A 19,095-nucleotide genomic window follows, 5' to 3' on the forward strand; every position below is an offset into this window, starting at 1 on the left:
AAAGAGGAGAGAGAGGAGGACAGGCAGAGAGAACGGGGAGAAATAGAGGGGAATAAGCAGAAAGACAGCTGGTCTTTTGCCTTTATGTGTTGGGTTACAGTAGACATCATGGGAGAGCTGGGCCTTTGGGAGATGTTTAGAGCTGGAAAAGGTCATTTGAATTTGATTTAAAATGAATTTCCTACAGACGATGGGAAAAACTAGAAGAGTCATAAGAACAGTGACATACTATAATAATTTGTTCTAGAAGCAGGTGGTTTTTTGAAGAAAAAGAAGTAGCTCAGTGTAAGACTGATGACATTTAGTGAGATTTCTCAGCAGTGGCATCTTTATTAGAGAGAAGACTGGAATTTATGGGGAGATTTGCTAATCACACTACACTTTACAGGTGTTGGCTGCCTTGGGTACTGGATGCAGCTTGCTTGGGTGTCACATCACTGTGCTCCTTCTGACAGTACCCAGCCCGGCTGGCCCAGAGCCACCAAGAGTCACTCTATGCTCACATCTACTTTGTGCTCAGATTTTTAGCCACAGTCATCAGCTAGAGCTTTTGTTGTACTTGGATAGCATTGCTGTCTGCCACAACGATACGTATCCTGTATAAAGATATCAGATTTCTCATAAAAGGTTTATTTTTTATTTGAATTACTAATATGTCAGAAGAGCACCTTTGGGTTACTTCCGATTGTCAGACTGTAAGGATTTCATTCATTAAAATCTTGACTTTTGTTTGATGTTATCTCTGTCTTTCTAGTTATTTCCAAAGCTTTTTCTGTGTCTGGGATATCAAACGTTTTATGAAAAAGGAAATATCTCAGGCTCCATATGCTGCAGGTTCTTGACCCACTTGCTTTTATGTCCTGAATGCAATTTTTTTATCAGTGGAAGACAGATACAAAATCCAGCTATTGATGGATTAGGAAACCCAACTGGTTCTGCTTAAGTGTTGGGGACATTTGCCACTGGCTTTTCTGAGAGGCAGGAATGAGCCATGGTTTATTCTAACCTAATCTTTTCATAGCTTTTGGTTAATCTGTTTTTTATACAAAATGCAAAACAAGGTGTTTTAATTCTAGGAGAACTTTCTGTTGAATGAAAAAGTTACGATTGACTTTCCTCTTTTCAGGCTGTGAGGGGGATAACTCTTACTTTTTTAAACTGATACATCTTCTGGAGAACTAGTGTGCATTCTTGTATGTTAACTGTGTTGTAGTATCATGCTGAATCCAGAAGCGAACCTGAGGTCTTATAGCCAGTTTTCTGATGAACCCCATGAAGTTTGAGTTTTCGCTCTTATCATCCTTGAATAGGGATTATCATCTTCTAGAATCATAGAATCAAAGAATCAAAGAATAGCCTGGGTTGAAAAGGACCACAATGATCATCCAATTTCAACCCCCCTGCTATGTGCAGCATCACCAGAGCTGCCGAGAGCCACATCCAGCCTGGCCTTGAATGCCTCCAGGGATGGGGCATCCACAGCCTCCTTGGGCAACCTGTTCCACTGCGTCACCACCCTCTGTGTGAAAAACTTCCTCCTAATATCTAAATATCCTAACCTAAACCTCCCCTGTCTCAATTTAAAACCATTCACCATTGTCCTATCAGTAACCACCCTCATAAACAGCCGTTCCCCCTCCTGTTTATATGTTCCCTTCAAGTACTGGAAAGCCACAATGAGGTCTCCCTGGAGCTTTCTCCAAGCTGAACAATCCTAGTTCCCTCAATCTTTCTTCACAGGAGAGGTGCTCCAGCCCTCTAATCATCTTAGTGGCCCTCCTCTGGACTACATTTTTCTTTATCTTTTTTTTTTTTTTTTCCTCTGATGAGCGATAAACTAAAAACTTGTCTTTGCTGGAAATACGCAATCATTTATCTCTGTTGGCACAACCAATACAGTCTACTTTTGGCTTGCATGTGAGTGCATGAGCACTATCAGTGGGCACTGCTCATTTTTCAGTTACTCACCAGTTAGACTGACTTCTAATGTTTAGGCTAAAAGTTTTGATGCCAGATATTTGACTTAGGTTGATTCATAGGGGAGTTCAAATCCCCCCTGTGGCGCAAGTGGTAGAAGTGCCGCTCTGCTACACAGAGGCTCGAATCCCGGGGGTTGGACTCGATGATCTCTAAGGTCCCTTCCAACCCGCATGAGACTATGATACTATGATACTATGATTTAATATTTGTAATGCTAGATAAAAGAGTCTGTTTCCAGATAAGAGCAAGAAAAAAACATTTTGTTTGTGTTTTTTTTTTTTTATGATATCAAAACTGATGGCAAGTTTCATTAAAAAAGCTCTTCAGATGTTATCATATTTTTGAATTAGGACTTGATTAATAGAAAGTTGTTGCCTTTGTGTCAGGGATGGATGAACTTTTTACCACCAGCAGAACATTCCCACACTGCATCAAGACAGAAGCATGTTAAGTGTTCCAGTGTGAAAACCCTCTTTCACATTCTAACAGCTAAATATTATGCCTGTACCAAGCATGTTCTGACTCAGGACTGAGCAGGTCTTGCCTTGATTTGTAGCTGAGGAACGACTGTGGAGATGGGAGGTGATTTCAGCACATTCCAGACCTAAATGTCTCACAGACATGGGTGATGAGCTGCTGTAGTTGGTGACCTCAAGTTTCTCATGCCCATAGCTCTCTGCACATTATGGCTGCTGCATGTTTAGATGTAAAAACAAAACTAGTGGTATGGAAAAGGGAGAAGATCAGATGGGTCAAGACTATAACTTGGAAGAGAGGTTTATACAAGAAGCCAGTGTGTAGAAGTGAACAAGAAGTCTATCAGCTGAGGATTTGAGGGTGAATCGGCAGTGAATAAACCTGCTTTCAGGTATCCAGTCCACTCCCGCCTGTGTCCATGCGTGCACAAGACTATATGTCCCACCACTGAGGACAGATGGATATCCTGGTGTCTGAGGGTCAGGGCCCCTGGTGTGGACTCTAGATGCCACCTAGTTCATTATGCTACAGCATAAAACTTAGATAGTGGTGTTTATTCCACTATAGCCTATTTAGAAGAGAAGTAGACTGTGATGATGTATAGCTAGACAGATACATTGGTAGGACTTTTGGTGTATGGATGTGCAGCACAGTACAATTTGAGAACTGTGTTAGTGGGGAGGTTTGCCCTGTGTGCCTGCATTCACAGAGGGAAAAATACAAAAACTGTTTGTAGAAAAGGCTTTGCTCTTTCATTTGGAGTAACGCTTTCTCTTCTTTTTTCCCTTTGAGAATGCATCTCCTGCAAACAGCAAGAATTAGGTAAATGTGGTTATATAGATTTATCTTCTGCTGTGAAGCCATCATTCGTGCGACCGATCTTTTGAACTGCTGGCCAGCCCTCTGGGTTGCTGGAAATAACAGGCCAGCATGTAGGGACTCTGCCTTCAAGTGAAGCTCCACGAGCTGTCGAGGAAGAAAGGCATTCTGATATGCATCTGGAAGAGAGATTGAAAACCTTGCCCCTGTTATCTTTCATTTATTTTAAGTGTTTTTGATAGAAGTAGCTTTAAAACCTCCAAGTAGCTCACTATAAATAAATCTTCACAAATGGAATACTTGTATTTTTTGAATCTGTAATACAGTTGAAGGATGTTTTGTGCAGCTGGAGATACAGGAATTACAGCAGTGTTTACCTTCATCTGCAGCACAGGCAAGCATGATACAAATCTTCTTATATAGTCCAATAAAAATGTGGTATGCCTGGGCAGTAATGCTTTCATCTCTCATAAACTTTTACTTTTTGGATTCATTATACTGTTAAAGTCACATAAGACTAGTTTATTGATGGATCCCAGATAGCTTCACTGGAAATTTTTATAGGCAGTCAGGATAGATGAATGGTTGCAAAGACAGTTCTCTTGAGTTATACTCATTCTTTGAGAAAAAATATCCTCCGTTCTCTGCTGCCCATTCATTTGAATTAAATGTTAATTGTTTTGTTGTTTTTTTTTAAACCTTATAGGTAATTAATTACGATTACAATACATAAATAACTATGGCACACTGGAATGTATTACTTTGTAATAAGAACAGTCACTCAGCGTAGTTGCCTGATCGCACATCAGTGTGTCATTTTGGCAGTCTTCTACGGGCATACTGTCAGCCTCTTTCCTGAACATTTCAATAATAGCTCATTAATATCATCCATAACAGCGAAGCAAAAGCTCATTCTCAGCTAATTTAGTAACTCATTTCCTAATGCCATGCTTGTATCAGTGACACTTTTGTTTTGTCTGAAAACAACCTGACTAAATCAGAGGAAAGAATATAAAGGAAGGTTATATCAGAACTGAGGTGTTGGGTGTTAATGGTCTACGCTCTGCCTCTTCAACTTCACACACACTTCAAAGAACTAAGGAAACTGACTTACATTAGTTAGGATCAGACCAGTATTTGGTAGTGTTCTGCAGTGGAAGAATAAGCAAAATCAATCTTAGTTCATAGTGAATAGGTAAGATGGAAAAAAAAGAAGAAAAAATACATATAATATAGTATTGGATTAATTTAAAGAATTAAAAATAGTGGTAGCTTTCATTCTTTGAATTACCTTTCAGGCCCTTGAGTAAAACTGATGACATTTCTGGACAAAGGATACAATGCCATCCCACTTTTGGTATCTGCTGAATGTTAATAATTGAAATAAAATAAAATAAAATAAAATAAAATAAAATAAAATAAAATAAAATAAAATAAAATAAAATAAAATGAAATAAAATAAAATAAAATAAGAAGAATGTTTTTAGCTACCCTTAGGTCTTTCCTTGTGTCAGAAAAGCAGCCAAGTTCAGTTTTCTGTTAAGTATTGCTCTGCATGCTCAGTCTTGGTGAATTCAGATGGCTTCTCCCCAACTGAGAGAAAGTGCCTTCATATTGCAGAGCATCATTTTTTGAAAGCCTTGATATGAACCACATCAAAGATGTTTTAAAAAATCTCTGTCTTTCAAAGATTTTATTAGATAAACAGTATTTGACGAGCTCTTGAAGAGAAAAGGGGGATTGTACCAGCAGCAAACCCAAGCGAGCGTGGTTGTTCTTGCTCAAGCACTTGACCACACTTCTGCACAGGGGAGTCAGTGCAGAGTAGGGCCAGTGGGAGCAATGGTGGCCTGTGCAGCCATTGCTTGCTGGCTGTGATTTGCAGCATGGAAAGTTTAGGTTGGACATTAGGAACAACTTCTCAAAAAAAGTGGTGCTGCGGTGGCACAGGCTGCCCAGGGAGGTGGTGGAGTCACTGTCCCTGGAAGTGTTCAAGAACCGTGTAGATGTGGCACTGAGGGACACTGTTAGTGGTGCTGGATTGATGGTTGGACTAGGTGATCTTGAAGGTCTTATCCAACCTTAGTGGTTCTATGATTCTGTTGTGCAGCTGAATAGCTGCAGAACCTCTCTCTGGGCAAACTCCTCTATCCTTCTGCCTGACTGCCAGTAGGGATGTGTATGTTTACAGGCCAGCCTTATGGTGATCCAAAGCTCAGGGAGACCAAGTGGCAGCATTTGGGGATCACATCTGCTTTGCTGTGCGAAGGCTGCTTCTTGTTCTTTTCCCATCCTGGACTTCCATTTGATCTGTATTGATGCTAATATACACCTTGCAAACTGTTTCCCCCCTCCTTTTCCAAGTTTTAGAGCTTTGGAAGGCAGGATGAGCCCCAGAGAGATGCAAATAATTTCCTTTTACCAGCCCCAGTACTCACAGTTGCAGTACTGCTGCCATCCAGCCTCCAGCAGCTCATCCCAAACTCCATCTCTGCTAAAACTCACACTGCAGTCAGATGAGACTTTGGTTCCCTCTCAGCCTTTCCCTCCTTTCCACCTCCCAGAAAAAAAAGGACAGCTCCAAGTTCCAACAGAGCTTGTCTCAGTTTCTGTTCATTTGTAACCTTCACATCAGTGTTTAGTCCAGGCCTCTGTTCCAAATGTCATTGTACGCTACATAACAAGGTTTTGGAGGAAAAGGAAGTGCTTTTTGTTCTGCAGCTATGTGAGCAGTTGCACTATGCATCAGAATAAGTGCTGCCAAGGAATGAGAATACAACGGGACACCCAGACAGACAGCCTCTAATTTGTGTCTCTCCATTATTAAAGATGAGATTTGTCATGCAGAGACACCGCATCCGGTGACTGGGTTTTCCCATCATTCTGAGGGACCTGGGAAAGTGGCTGTGATGACAGAGATAACACCAGTCAGAGCTTGCCAAGCGTGTAATCTGCACTGTGTTTCTCTCATTCATTTCATCAGCCAACAGAGTAAAGAAGGGGCTTGGTTCATATGTGCTGTCTTGCTCCCAAACATTTCACTTGTTCTCTTTCCATTCTGGACCTGTATCTTCTTCCTTCCTCTCACTCACTCGCTCTTGTTTCTCCAGTTGTCTTATGCAACTGGAAACTGATCCTTCCTCACTTGCGTTTTCTTTTTCATCTTCTACATTTTATGCATTTTTTAATGTCCTTTCACTGTTTATGTTCCCTATCTTTCATGCTCATTCTCTCCCCTGACTGTATAATGCAGCACAACAATAGTATGGCTAATCTCCACTCCTATCAAAATATTCTTCTTTTGCTCTGGACTGCACTTCTTCACAGTACCAGCAATTTCTGATGTGTACCCATTAAGCAGCTGGCAGTTCATAGTTGAATCTACAGGTGAAACTATAGGTATTAAACTATGCTAAAGAGATCTTGAAAGTACAACCTGTTCAACCTGAGCTGCAATGGCAAAGCAAAGCTGTCTGATGGTCGGATCCTTTTAAAGGAGAGATGCAGGCAGGCAGCATGACTAATTTTAAGAGGGAACTTAATATGCCATCATTGGTCTGATGTCAAGCAATGGTAAATTAAAGGGTTTTTAATAGGCAGGTGAAGTAGTGAGAGGATGAAGCTGAGATCCTTTTATGTCTGTGGGCAGAGGAGGCCATTCTGCTGTATCACAGTCATGTACATTAGTGAGAAGATAAATGGCCTGCAACATTATTCTCTATGAATGACATGTATCTGCATTTAAATTACAGAAGTCGGGTCCACTCGTGCGATAATTAAATTTTAATAAAATAAGAATAATTTATAATATTAAAATCCACTTTGTAAGCGAGCGAGATAGCTAACCCCCACACAGCTTCAGTACGTGCTACAGTTCACACATTAGTTAAAGATTTTCCGCAAAATGCTGAAATCAACATTGCATGTGAGGGATGTGGATGCTTATTTTAAGCACTGAGTTAGAAAATTGTGGTTTCTAGAAATATATGCAAAACTATTGCCAAAATAAGCATTCAGAAAGTTGTTTCAATATGCAGCTGCATATAAACACAGTAATTAATATATACTGGGTAAATTTACAACATCTTTTCTCACTCACAGCAGTGAGACTGAAGTTGCACATTTCAGTCAAAGACTCAAGAGATCTTTAAACTGCAGCCAGGGTTCAGCAGAAAGCTGTCTGGGAGAGCAGACCTGCTGCTTGGCTTGGTCTCGTCCTCTGAGCTCTTTGATGGAGGGAGCGTTGTTGGGATCAACCTCCTTTTCTGGATGGAATGATTACTGCTGCAGACCTGCAGTGCTGAATTCTGGCACGCCAGCAGAGGGTTAAATCAGCTTTTAATGTTTTCAGAACACTTTCACACCTTTCATTTATCCCTACATTCTTGAAGGTAGGGAGGAAGAGAGCCGTTGTACCCAGTTTTTGGCTAAGGGAATTCAAGTGGCGATATGGACATTTTTCTCAGCAGAAATCAGTCAGTGTCAGCTCTACACCTCGCATGCCATCAGCAGTCTTTCACTGCTCTAAATGCCGTGTTTATCCTGTGCAGCAGGAGATCCATGCTCCTTCTGTCTAGTTTCTCCTCTGAAATAAATCGTTTTTCCCTCTCTCCTCCAGCTGGGGTGATGCTGGTCCCTGAAAGGCAGACAGAGGATGGGTTTGAGGAGCACTTCGGCTTGAACTACTTGGGACACTTCCTGCTGACTAACCTCCTCTTGGATACGCTGAAGCAATCAGGAACGCACAGTCACTGCGCTAGGATCGTCACTGTCTCATCAGCCACCCATTATGTAGGCAAATTGCACCTGGACGACTTACAAAGCAGGTACCAATCCATGTTGGGTACTCATTGATTAGCAGGAAGAGTGTGCAGATTAAATTGTGGGGTTTTAGCGCTGACATTTTTGTTTTGTTTTGTTTTGTTTTTAATTAACAATGCTTCTCAAGCAATTGCTTACAAGTTGAGCAAAGCTTGCAGTCTCTTATTATGAGTCTTGAAACCTTGCACTGCATCAATGGCCATGGTACAGTCAGGACTCCTCACTGACTAATCGTGAAGGTGGAAAAAGTGGGATGTTTTAAAATGGCAGGGGTGAATGCTAACAGGCTTCATCATCATGGGAGTTCTCTCCTGGACTGAGCAGGTGCAGAGCCCTCATCCTGACTCCAGAAGGGTGCAGGCAGATGCCTGTGGCTTCCCACCTGGGGCTGACTGTGTGGGGCTCTGAGAGAGCCTAGCTTTGGCAGGGCTGCCTGGCCACACCTGCCTGTTTGCCTTTCAGCTTCCCCCAGTCCGCATCCTGTTTGCCTCTTCTTCCTGCTGGGCATCCCTGCCAGCTGGCACCTGATGCATCCTGCTCCATCCTCACATCTCTTGCTTCTCATCTCCTGGTGCCCCTCCTGGTCGCCCTTCTCCAGTCTCCCCATCATCCTCCTCAGCCCTCAAGCTGGCTGAGGTGAGGCACTGTAGATGCTCTAGATGCCCCCGATCATTGCAAGAGAACTGAAGTAGATGACATTTAAAGACTCCTTCCGGCTCAAAGGATTCTATGCCCAAGCCCTGCTTCATGCCTGTGTCACCCTTTGCACTTCCCTGAGGGAACAGAAAACAGGGAGGTCATTGAGATTCCTGCGCTTTGCTTGTGGCCTAGCAAGGTCCACAGAGCTGAGCAGCTATATTCTTCCCAATCACTTGCAAGTAGGGAAACTGTGAGGTAGTATGTATGGGATGCTGGTAATGTGAGGAAGGCATCAAATTATGTGGTACATATCTCTGTGCAGAATTATTTAACAAACTAAGGAATGAGCAGGATAACTGAAATGATACATGTTATGATTGCCACACACAGTCACATGTGGAAACAATGTGCTGATCTGACCTGACCTGAGATCAGATCTCTCTTCTGATAGACTCCAAAGAGTTGCTACTTGCACAAAGGTACCCTGGATTTTGCCTCATCTCCCTGCAGAAATTCTGTCTCAGTCCTTTGACAAGGACTTCAGCAAGACTGTAGAGGCACCTGGCCTGAGGTTTCATTTTAGAGCAAAGACTGAAATTAGAGGGTCAGGCTGTTTTCACTGCACGCATTTTACATACGAATGCTGCATTAAGCATGTCAAACTTTGTGTTAGACTTCTGATTACATACTACAGCATCAGTTTTATTACAAGCACATCTCTTAAACTCTGCAGGCTTGTAGCAGTTTAATCTCTTGCTTGTAAAACAGCTGCAGGAAATTATCCTTACTCTTCACTTGATGTATATATTTATCATTTCTGATGTGCATGTGTTGAACAGAACCATGCAAGGGGACTAAGGGGGAATGTAATTAGTATCTCTTTGGGGTAAAGTGCAGAATGCAAAATTAAATGTGGTTGTTCCATGGCTCTAGATAACAGTAGTTTCTCTTATTATAGCAAAGCCTTGTACTGTGCCTCTTTAGACTAGGATCATCCTTATCTGTGATTCATTATTATTAACTCATATTATAAAGAAACCAGAGATGTTTTAATTAGAGAAACTCAGGCAGGGCATGAACATGACCAATCTTAGGAAAAGAAAAAAAATATATATGCACCAGTGAGACTTGCAGCTTTTGTGCCAAATCCTTCCCTTCTGAATTTCAGACACAGAGGAGGACAGACTCTGACTAATTTTGTGCTCCCCTTCCCATGTGGGTGAATTCAGTGCATCGAGGGAGGCAGCAATACCTGCTCCCCCAGGCATCAGGCATCCCCACGGCTTCCATAAAGGACTGTTAATTCAGCTCCAAACCTCGTCTTTGCTCAGGTGGAAGAAGACACTCCTGTTGTTTTTAACCTAGATGTTGCTATGTCCCTCTGTGGGTGAATAGCTTGCTACCTCATAAGTGGTCCTGCTGCACTCACTGAGATTGCTGGTGCAGTCATGTACATGTCTACAGAATGAGTGAGTGGTTTGGCTGCTCTGGAGGGCTGTTGCAGGGTGCCAAGGCATTGCTGATACTTTGAAGCCTTGGAGACGCCTTGCTATTTAGAATAGCATTTAGAAACACTAATGGATGCAGTAAGGACGTCCATGGCAAGCATTGTGATGTGACAGCATCCCATACACTGACGCAGTTTTCCAGTCCATGTGCATCCTTCTTTTTTGTATCCTTTTAAATTCAAAATCTTCCTTAAAAAAACATGTACTGGCTTTTCCTTATCTTGACTTGTATTTATTGGCTGTAGTTCATTTCATAACTTGGGTCTATGTTCCTTGATTGATGGGGAGTCCTAACCTTGCAGGTAGGCAGCCAAACAATTTGGAGTCATTTATTCACATTGAAGAAAGGGAGGTACAGTCTGTGTTGGAGAAATTACCTGTGGCAGCAGGCTGAATTGTTTACCATACTCTTGTCCCATTATTTCTAGATTTTGGTTGGGCTACTGTCCAAACTGGAGGTGAGTAGTGGAGGTGGAGGTGGAATCTATCCATCACATATGGCAGAGAAAGAAAGGCAGAAAGACTTTTAACGTGAAGGAGAAAGTAGACCGTGGTGCAGTTCTCTGTTTTACCACAGATTTTTCTGTGCAGTCGTTCTCTCACTCAGGAGACTCTGGGCTGACAGTCACGGTTGTGGCCATTGATACCAACTTGCTTTGCTTTTTCTTGCTGCTCGGAATTCTGGTCTGAAGCCAGAAGTCATCTGTATCAGCGTAACCACAGGGCCACATCAAAACAAATAATTGTCAAAACGTCTTACCCGGGAACAGCATTAAAGGCAGCTTTTGCTATTCTGTTCCATTTTCCTCTTTGGTTTGTGTTCTGCCATTTTACCAGTCTCATTTATCCTTTGTTTTCTCTTTTCATCTCCTTTCTGGTGGGAGTGCTATTTTAAGTGTTCCTTGATTTTCCTTGCATACTGAACTATTTTTCTTCTTTTCTTATCTCTCTTCATGCTTGCCTGCTTGATTTCTGAGTTTGCAGTTTCACTTTCACCTGTATCTTTTCAGCTTTTTTTCTCTCCATTGACTTTTCCCTCTTCGTCTCATCTTTTTCTCTTCCTTCTTCATCTTATTTCTGCTCAACAGATCATTTATGACTCTCCACTTCTTTTCTTCTTATCTTCTACCCCCCCAACCCCAGTCCTGTTTCTCCCCTGTGTCATTTTCCCTCATTCCCACCCACCCTCTTCCCACACACTCCAGTGAAAGAGACACAGCATGGGTACATCAAGGCAGGACAGAGCTTGTTCTAAACTGGCAGGGCATAGCTTGTTTCATGTGTGTTATTGAAAATGCAAACGCGCAAGAGCGATGACTGTTCTCCCAGTTCTTTTGCTGAAGGTTATACGAAGAACATCAAACACCTTTGTGGTCTTTTAGATCCAGACCATTTTCAACAGAAATCACGTGAGTTGACAAGGGCATCCCTAAGGCAAATCATTTTCCTTCATCCCTACTTCGAACACTACTGTTTTCGAGGAGGTGAAAGTTTAACAGAAAAGCTATCTGCAAGCATTTCAGCAGTGATCCAAGCAATTGCATGCTGACATTTTGTACCACAACAGTGGAACAGCTTAGCTATTATGTCCTTTTCTCCTCCTCTGCCTGCTTAAAATGCTTTCTAAAGTGAGAAAAGAAAAAAGGATGGCCGTGACAGAATATGGCTGTCTGGCTTCAGAAAACATTTGAAGAATGTTGTGCCATCCCCTCCATTTGAGGTAGGCTTGAACAGATCACAGGAGTTCATGGTGCTCTTAGCACGCTGGGAAGGAAGGCACTCTTTCAAGTACTCTACCTACCAAAGGAAGAAGGATCTTTTGGAAAATGAACAAAAAAAAGACCTTACTCCCTTTCCCAGGCTGTTGGTCATACTTGAAAATGCACCCTTTCCCAGGGGTTAGTATCTCTGTGTGTTCTGTCTAGCTCTTTCTCCATGACTAACGATTCCTTTCATCATCCTCTCTTTTTGCATGCCAAATAGGCTCTGTAATGCTGTGAATCATAAATTTATGAACTCCCCAGCCATAGTAATACAGCTACTTTTCTGGTTCACGTCGCCTGTATATTTAGGAACAGTTAGTCACACTTTTTTTCTGCTCTCTTTCCTCTGCTCTGTTACTATGAAAGGAGCTGACATTTTTTTTTGTAACTCTCCAAGCTCGTACAGTCCTCAGATAATGTCTGTGTTTCTTCAGTGTAACCTTAGTGCATGAGTCATGTCAGAGACAGCTGAGATTGAAGTGATAGGAATTGCGAAAATCCCCAGCTGTCACATTTGTGTCCTAACTGGTGTAAAAACTGGGCAGAAAAACCAACCTGTGCAGGATCTGGAAGGATGCTGGGGAGATGAGGCAGATCCACTTAATCTCCTCTTGCAAAGAGTTTCAGAGAAATTGTCACACACGGTGTGGAAAATCTGTCCTGCAGAGTGTTTGGAGGCTTCCTGTTCTTCAGTAGCGTCCTTCATCTCTTGTTGAGCATACATGAAATCTGCTGGTAAATGAGGTTGCAATTAAGTTTGGGCAGAAAAATGAGGGCGATGTCCCGTACATATTGCAGAGATGTTGAGAATGTTGTCCTCAGACTGCAACAAAAAAATTAACATCTCACATTCTTTTTGAAAATATGGATCCATTTTTTCAGGCCAAATTCTGTTTTATTTCTGGTATCTCTGTAATTATTCTTAAATGAGCACTGTCATTAACATTTCGAAGTATATTGTTGATCAAACTGAACTTCAGTTTCTAAGCCATTCTGTAAGATTCATGGCTTCAAATTCCTTTTGGTTTTTTTTCAAATAATAACTAATAAATGTAGGTCTTCATGTTTGTTTGTTTGTTTGTTTGCTTGTTAGCTAGGTTTGCCTTTAGTTTGGTTTGCTTTTCTTCTTAAGAATGGTCTGATGAATCAACATTTTTCATAACTGTTCTGACAACTTCCCAGTTGGTTCCTCCCATACCTTTTCATGATCTATCTACTGATCTATTACTAATAGTTTCTTAAGTCTCTGAATGGAAGACATTAGGGAATGTAATAACTCTTCAAATCAAACAAAAGCAAACATGAAGCTGACTTCTTATAGTAGCAGCATGGTAGTACTCTTTACTTTCCAATTCTTTAATGATAAAGGAAAATCTGAAAGAGGAAGCAGGAGGTATTTTAAATAATATCCTTTTATTCGTTAATCCATTTTAGTCAGCACAGTTATATATGAAGAGTAATGTTACTGCACTGATGGCTTTATAAAATCCTATGAAAACAACAGATTTTGTAATCCTAAAAGATCATTCTAGTCAAAAAGATAGATACATGTAATTTTAGATTTAATTTAATTTGGGAAATATATGTTTTTGTTTGAGTTGTATTGTTAAAACTGTTGCCCCTCAATGACTTGCGTTGCATATTCTTGCTCTATTTGCAAAATAGATCACATTCTCTTGATGGAAACCAATACCAATTACAGCACACTGCTGTATTCAGTTAGAAGTATTGGTTCTTCAGGTTTCCTACTTTTCATGCCTACAGTGAGGCAGTAAGTATTCCAGTGCTTAATGCATCCTCACAAATGTATTTCAGTCCTTCTTTGTTAAAACCTCTCACTACAAATGCAAAAGGATTTGCTGCTTTGCCAAACGATTCTTTGCTTTTGCAGCAATTAGCATTAATTGCAAGAGTACAAGCAAAGGCTCACCAAAGGCTCACATCTCAAATACTGTAAGTTAATTAAAAAATAGTAATTAAAAATAGCTATTAGATTAGAAGACCTTTTCTCCCATTGATTGAAAAATATAATTTTAGTTCACACACAGCATATCTCTTCCTCATGTTGCAGATCATAGGTGGTTCCAATCCATTCCTGCTGCCGGTAATGAAGAAATATTTAATTTGAGATGTCAGCTTTGGAAAAGCTTTATTTACATTTATTGGTGTATTTTCATTCCATTTAATCAAAATATTTTCAAGGTTCATTGGTTTTTGAAGAACAATAACATTGTCTGACTACTACCACACCAGACTTCAGTGTCTTCAGGGAAATTAAATGTAGCTACTTTATGTGTCAAAATGTTAAACTCCTTGTCTAAAAGGGATTAATGGTCTTAGCAATGCATTGTTAATAATGCTTAATGATTTAAGAGGACAAAGTGTTTCTGAACTGGTTCAAAACTGTGACACGCTCAAAGATATTAGATGTATGGGTGTTCCTGCTATCCAACTTCTTTCTCTTTGGTGGTCTGAGACAGTAAAAACTCTTCCTTGCAGTGCAGAGGACAAAGATCTCATAGGCACGTTGTTTTCCAGAACGTAGGGACGGTTCAGTGATCATGTGAAAGTTAATAGACTGCACCAGTGTGACAGAGAAGGCAAAAGGGAATTGCAGAGAGGACAGAGTGGAGGCAGATTGTCACTCTTGAGAGGTGAAGGTTAGTTTAACATCTCCCTGTGAGCAAAACTACTGATGAAAGCAAAGCGAACCTTAAAAGCTTTGGAGTTCAGGTTCTGGGCAATTATTTCTTTTAGCATTCCTCTCAATTGCTCTAAATGCCACCATCCTCATAATACCTTTTCAGCAGTATTGTCCTTTGAGAGGCATGGTGTACCTTGGGGAGGGTGGTACAACTGCCTGTGAACCCCCAGAATGATGTGTTAAGGGAACCAGATAAAATGCATAGTGTGCCATACACCCTTCTTGTCTGGGTTCACCTCTCCTATTGCTGATGGTTCTTCACAAGCACACATCCCTGATAGCATTAAATACATCATAGATTACAAGGTGAAACAGGAGACAAAGGCAGTTTTCTGCTGCTGTAATTCAGTATGATAGCTTAAACCTTACTCTGCTCTCCATCCTAAGGCCTGTCCTTTCAGTGAAGCAGAATATTCTCCATCCAAAAGCAGCATGATTACTTGAATACATACACCAGTGCAGAAACACCAGTCTTTAGTTTAAAGAGTTTTCTTTAAAAAACATGGTTTCTATGAAAAATTCACTTCCTAAATTAGATAAGGCATTGTAAAAGTCAGATATTGTTACCCCCAGCAGTTTTAGCATTGCCAGAATGCCTTACAGTTGTCATAGCTTCAATGAGACTGGCTGCATGCAGCACTGTCCCAGCCACACGAGGAGATTGGCTGATGTACCTGAGGCTCACAGTGCAGTGTGGGAGCTCTCAACAGCGATGGCAGCTGTAATACATCACAACAGAAATGTCCACATGAAAGTTGCGGGACTTCTGCTTGGCATCTGAAAGAAATTTCAGAAGCAAAAAGTCTGATTCTTATTGCAGAACTCTGTTTACGGAGTTCCAGAGTAAATGTAACATTGGGAAATTTAAAAAATAATAAAAAAAAAAAAAATTAAAAAAAAAGAGAAAATTCCAAACCAGAACCAAACAACTGTAAGGCAAGATGGCAGAGAAAGTGATTGCTGTCTCTGTGTCTCATGGAGTTTTGAGATAACTATAATGTCAGTTGTAGGCCACTTTGGACTGCTAGTATGTTCCTCGTTTCTTACAGTTTGGGGAGAGATTTCTGTATCTAATGTAGCTTAAGGGAAAACTGAAATGATACAGTGAAAAAAGAGGTGTCACAGCAATCCTCATGTAGTGGAAAGAAGTACTTTTACTGTATGCTCAAGTTCTCTTGGGTGAGGCCTTTCATCTTGTGCCTTGCCATACCATGGATGCAGCTACATTTGGTAAACAGCGCAGGGTTTGAAATGCCAGCACTTTAGTGTGCATAACCATGCTCTAGAATTCCCTCTCAATCCCAGAATGAAAAGCTGGTCTGCAGAAGCGTACACCAACTTTAATATGATTTTATCAAAATAGAAATAAGATTTGGAATCCATTTTTGAGCCCTATGTGCCTTGCTGTAGAAACAAAAAATCACAGGAAGATCCCTCACTACCTTCAACTTGAAAGCTCTGTTGCAGGAGAGCTGAAAATCTTTCTGCACAAGTATGTAGAGAGAGTGCCACAGAGCTCTTCTTGATATAAATCCAAGAGATAATGTTGAAAGATGTGTGACAGTCTTCAGTAACCAAAGATCCATGTTATCCAAGATATAGTATGAAAAGACATGTGTCAGTGATATTTCGCGATCACTCCGAAGAGGCACAAAGACACGGAACCTAGGTCTTGGAGCCTTGCTCTGTTTTCTGGCTGCAGTAATGCAATGACTTTACTTACTTCTATTTATTTATTTATTCATTTGATGGAGATTTTAATTGAACGAAGAGAAACCATTATGCTCAAACACCACTTCAGATATTAGCCAGTACTTAACTGCATCTTATGAACAGACTGCAGAAAAATGCTTCAGGAGGGGCAATTTATTTCATTCTTTATAGAGCATTATTATTTTCAAGAGAATGGAATTACAGTAATTACAACTTGAACACATCGTCAATATTTAAAATCAACAACAACAAATTAACACCCATTATTAGCAAACAGAAAAATTAGATTCTTCTAAATGTACTGATTCAGACTTTGAGATGACCAGCCTCTGAGTCAGTGCTTCATACATTTTAGAAGTGTGTTAAGCACAGAGGAGTGGAGCTGCACACAGCAAGGCAGTCAGTAGAGCAGGAGGGCTCTTACCTGCCTGCCATTAGGAGGAAGGATCAGCCAAATGGCAATGATGTTTTGTTTCCATCTGAATGACAGTAGTGCCCAGAATGACAAGCTCCTGGTTGGTTTGCTATTTATAAATATTTGTATAGTAAAGACCTTTCTTCAGTAAACGTAGTCCTTCAAAGACAGTAGGTTAATTTATATTCACTCTGCATTTCCTACATGCTATACACAAGGAGCTGGTCACTGAATGCTGCGCATTCACACAGTGAAAGGCTGAAAATTGGCAAGCATGGCTTTTTGAAAAAGATAACCTAGCTTTCAGATTACAGCTTCTACTGAAATCTGGATGAAGCACAAAGCAGTTGTGGCTTGCTGCAAGGAGAGGGATAGCTCTGAGCAGCGGTTACTCTGTGGTCCAGAAAGGGAAAAGCCTCCCAAGCTGCCCTTCAAATGTGGGCTGTTTCTGGCTGTTTCTGTAATCCCACCATGACCAGCTAGGACATGAAGTGATTGCTTTTCAGCTGGCATAGAACTGCTAATTATTTCATCTACTAGACTTGTCTTCTTCATTTCCAACATGTCCATCAGAGGTTCCTGGAGGCCCTAATGCTTGAACCTATAGTCACTCCAATTATAACTGCTAGTGCATTCAGTGGGAGTACGCTAAGGGGTAACTATGAGTTAGGTCATAGTGGCATCAATTATCAGCAGGACAACTATATACAAAGCATAACTAATAAAATATGAGTAAGTAGAATAATAGAATCACTGAGGTTGGAAAAGACCTCCAAGATCACCTTGTCCAACTGTCCACTTACCACCAGTATTACCCCAGTAGGTATGTAAACACTTTCTATTTCAGTTCTGTTTTATTAATACACGTTTGTTTCTTTCAGATGGCAAGGTATTGTTTTTTGGTGGTAATCTGGAAATTTCCCCAACTCTCTCTTTTCTCTATCTCTATTATTATTATTATTATTTTTAATACGAAGGGAAAATCACAGTTGATGAGGCTCAATAAATATGTTTCTGGCATAAATGTATATAGTACTGTCAGGAAGTCTGCTTAAATCTATTAATTAATATTTAGGACTCAAGGTTTGTTTTTTTAGAGATAAAAAGTACTTATGATAACCAGAAAAGACATACCTGTATTCTGCACTATATTTCTTTAGTTACTATAAAGTAAGCTGCAAAATCTTTCAAAAACCTTGTGCTGCATTCCCCAGAGAAAGGAAATTTAAGACTGTGAAAGCTTCATGAGTGCTTAATAATAGTCTTTTATATTTTTGAATAAGTAGTGGTGATGATATATTGCAAGATTAATACATAAATCATTAGGAGACTTAAGTCATTTTAATACATCAAGTCTGTGTTTTGCTTAATTCACTGATTCATCCTAAGGCATACATTGAAATTTTGTGTGGCCTTTCATTATAAGCCCCAGCATGTCACCCACATTTTGCATCACTTGTCTTCTAATGGAGCACATTGCAGCCTGGTTGTTCTGCAGTTGGATCTTAACGCACTCTGCCCTCCAGGCAAATTAACACACGGGAAATTGGGGAGTGTGGTGACGGCTGAGGGGAAGATGACACATGCAAGAGCAGTGTGGTGTGAGGGAGGTACAAGTCACACCACACTGCTAGCTGCAGTTTGGTTACAGGTAGCTGTGTGCTGTTAGCTATGGGTCCTCCGAGCCACTTGCTGAAGCAAGGTGCCCTGTGGAAGGGAAAAGATGCTGCACCCGTTCCCTTCCACATGTGTGTACAATGCCAAAGCAACTGTTAGTGAATGACAAAAAGCAGAATGCAGCGTGGGAGCCTGCATGCAGTAGGCGTGAAGGCAGTGGCCTGTGCTGAGCAGCAATTTTGCTTCCCTGTTTACTCACTAGGGACCTTGAGCTGACTTCATGTCCTTGACTAAACCTGCTATCTCTAGAGATGAATGGGAGACCTCTGCAGCACACAGATTGACTACAGCAAGCCAAAAAAAGAAACCAGAGTAAGCCTAGCTGCCAAGGGAAGTGCTAAACATGGATCCGATTTTTGGAAATGGAGAGCAGCAGAGTCCATGCTTAAATATCTGATTAGCCACCGCAGGCTCTGGTTTGAAATTTGGCTTCTCATTACTTTTTACAAGTACATTGACCCAGCATGCTAGAGAGACTGCTTTTGGAGACAGCACCATGGGGATGGGCAGTAAAATCACCTTCTGGTGCAAATAAAGAATAAAACCAGCACACCACAGACTCCACAACTGCATATTTAT

The 19,095-nt window shown here is 40.9% G+C and overlaps 1 protein-coding gene across 5 annotated transcripts in view; it reads left to right on the top strand.

Annotated features, from left to right (window-relative positions):
• The window catches only part of DHRSX (dehydrogenase/reductase X-linked), a 189,269-nt gene that overhangs the window by 140,365 nt on the left and 29,809 nt on the right, over positions 1 to 19,095 (top strand). For all 5 annotated transcript variants that reach the window (XM_085551156.1, XM_085551161.1, XM_085551176.1 and 2 more), the window contains one exon: positions 7,895 to 8,102. In XM_085551156.1, the coding sequence (XP_085407282.1) occupies positions 7,895 to 8,102 (208 nt within the window). The remainder of the gene's footprint in view (positions 1 to 7,894; positions 8,103 to 19,095) is intronic.

Source organism: Coturnix japonica, chromosome 1, assembly GCF_054131305.1.
Source record: "Coturnix japonica strain WE chromosome 1, WE-NBRP24, whole genome shotgun sequence".
Lineage (NCBI taxonomy): Eukaryota > Metazoa > Chordata > Aves > Galliformes > Phasianidae > Coturnix > Coturnix japonica.